The 2,520-nt window shown below is 55.2% G+C and overlaps 1 protein-coding gene across 1 annotated transcript in view; it reads right to left on the bottom strand.

Annotated features, from left to right (window-relative positions):
* Window positions 1-2,520, bottom strand: part of AGBL4 (AGBL carboxypeptidase 4) — a 202,719-nt gene that overhangs the window by 182,041 nt on the left and 18,158 nt on the right. The window contains 1 exon segment of the mRNA XM_007472148.1: window positions 672-824. Within this exon segment, the coding sequence (XP_007472210.1) occupies window positions 672-824 (153 nt within the window).

The following is a 2,520-nucleotide window of genomic DNA, read 5'->3' as shown; positions in this document are numbered from 1 at the left end:
AAAAAAAAAAAAAAAAAAATCCATGTTCTTTGTGCCCCCCACCTCTGCACCCTTGGGCTTGCACGTGCTGGACTCAGGGAACCCCACATCTGTCAGTCTCTGTATCCAAGGAGTTCTCATTCTACTTGGGGAGACAGAGGTGAGGACCAGAGTTCAGGTGCTCGTCCCATCACAGTTTTCCTCTGTGATTCTGGGTGGTTCCTGGAATGAGCTCTGGGACACTCAAGAGACACCGTACTCCCTAGAGAGCTCTGCCCACATCAGGGGAGCTGGGTTTGCTCTGCTCCTGGTAAAAGAGCGCCCTTGTTTCTGCCATCCTCACAGGTGCTGTTTGGAATCTGTTCACCGTTCTTGCCTCCCTCCCCTGTGGAGGGTGTAAGTACACACAGACTCCTCATCTGGCAATAGCCTTGGGACAGAGACTACTCCGCCGGCCAACACCGCCCCTCGCACACACAGCCACGCTGCATTCGGCCTCCCTGGGGGATGCGGGGAGGAAGTGAAGGCCATGCACTGCAGGCCTGGTCTGCAGACCCTCCGGCACCATCTTCACTCTTGCTTCCTCATATTTCTTTTCCTTTTGAAGCTTGGAGCCCAGAAAGGGGGAGCATTTCCCAGGTTTGACTGAACTTTCGCAGAAGAAAGCCTGACCCCCTATCTTTCCCCAGCACCCCTGGCCCCGTTCTGGATCTCCTCAAGCAGCCGCAAAGCCCACTTGCTGCTCTGGCTGCCTCGGCCCCCATCCACGCAGAGCTCGCGCTCTGTTAGGCTCTGGCCTTCCCCGCGGGTGGCTGGGAGGCTGTCCGCCAAGCGGACAGTTGTGCCTGAGGAGTCCAAGCAGGGGGGCTACAGGGGCTCAATGGCTCAGGACACGAATCAGATGCTGGGGGTGGATCTGAATAGTAGCTAAGCCACTCCCTGGCTGTGTGAACCTGGACAAACCACGTAGCCTCTCTGAGCCTGCATGTCCCCATCTGGAAAATGGGGATGATAAGATCTACCTTACAGGTCCGTATGATGATTAAATGGGGTCGAGATAGTGAGATGGCTTCGTAAACTGTAAAGTGCTATTTGTGTGAAGTGAGTTCTTCCTGTGGAAGGAGAAAGCAGGCCCCACATGGAGTAGAAGACCAGGCCTGGCTTTATTTAGACTTGGGGGTCGGCGTGGGGAAGAGATGGAAGCAGAGGGTGAACCCCAGGGTGGCCCTCTTCAGGCATCCCGAGCCTCCCTGCTTCTCCTGCGACACCTAAGCCTTGAGCCCCTCCTGCCTTGGGGCATCTGTACTCGTGGAGCCCACGGCTAGATCCAGCGCTGGCCTCGAAGATGCCCCCGTGGATGGCTTTCTCACTTCCTCAGGTGTCTGCTCAGATGCCATCTTCTTAGAGAGGAGTTCCCTGATCCCCTTTCCAAAATTGCATCCTTCCACCATGGATCCTGTACCCTACTTTCCTTTCCTTCAAAGCACTGATCACAACCTACCATTATTTATCTATTTGTTGGTCTGTTTTTCTGTCTCTTCCCTCTATTACAATATAAGCCCCACGAGGACAGGGTTGTCAACTCTTATACTCTCTTTTAAATACCCACTACTGAGAACAGGCCAGGAGCGTTGTGGAAACCCCATACATATTGGTTAAATGAGTGAATGTATCAATGAAAAAATGGATGCATCAGTGAATGAATGAAGTGACTGTGTCCAAGGTCTCCCACCTCAGAGTCCTTGTTCCCCTCGGCAGCCGCAGGAAAGCATGGTGGGGACTGTATCCAAGGTGGCCACGCTCCAGACGGTCAGCATCAGCCATCTGGAACATTCACTTGCGGGGATCAGTGTAGGCCATCTGGTCACACTGCTGAGGCCGTCCTTGAGTGAAGCAGCCCGGCCAAGAGAGCAGCCATCTCCCCAGCTCCCCTTCCTGCCCTGAACCTGCCTAAAGACGTGGCTTCCAGCCCAGCAAGAAGCAGCTGAGCAGCAACAGGCAGGTGTGGGGAGCTTCAGCTGGACCCGCGTTGCCAAGGGACAGGGAGGGGCCTCTGCTGAGACTCTGCCGTGTGCTGGGGCCCATCACCCCAGCCTTGGGCATCATCGTTCAGAGAGCGTTTTCAGGGCTGCTGGTGGGCATGCCAGCGCTCTGCTGCAAGAGCCGCTTTAATTATACAACAGCAGGTGACAAAGACTAATCTTCCTCGGCAGAAACTCCTGGGTGCTGGGTGTGCTTCTCACTGTTAAGTCCCTCATCATCATCGCGGAGGTCCAGGCTCCATGAGCTGGAAGTGGGGAGTTTCCCTGCAGCTGCCCACGGGCACTGCTGTGCAGGGGGCTTACACCAGAGTCTGGCAGGGAGACCCCAGGTGGTATCCACGTGAGGGCCGTGGGTCCTTACACGTCCACCCTGTCCAGCAGGGGACAATTTCTGTTGTTCCCCTCTGAGTTTGGGGTCACTTTTTGGCCCCTGTAAATATTTTACTCTGTTGCCCTGAGAGTGCTGCTCTCTGAAGGGAAGAAGGCAGGGCAGGGAAAG

This window comes from Lipotes vexillifer, unplaced genomic scaffold, assembly GCF_000442215.2.
Source record: "Lipotes vexillifer unplaced genomic scaffold, Lipotes_vexillifer_v1.1 scaffold1375, whole genome shotgun sequence".
Taxonomy (NCBI): Eukaryota; Metazoa; Chordata; class Mammalia; order Artiodactyla; family Lipotidae; genus Lipotes; species Lipotes vexillifer.
The sequence above is the reverse complement of the archived record's forward strand: the minus strand, read 5'-3'. Positions and strand labels throughout refer to the sequence as shown.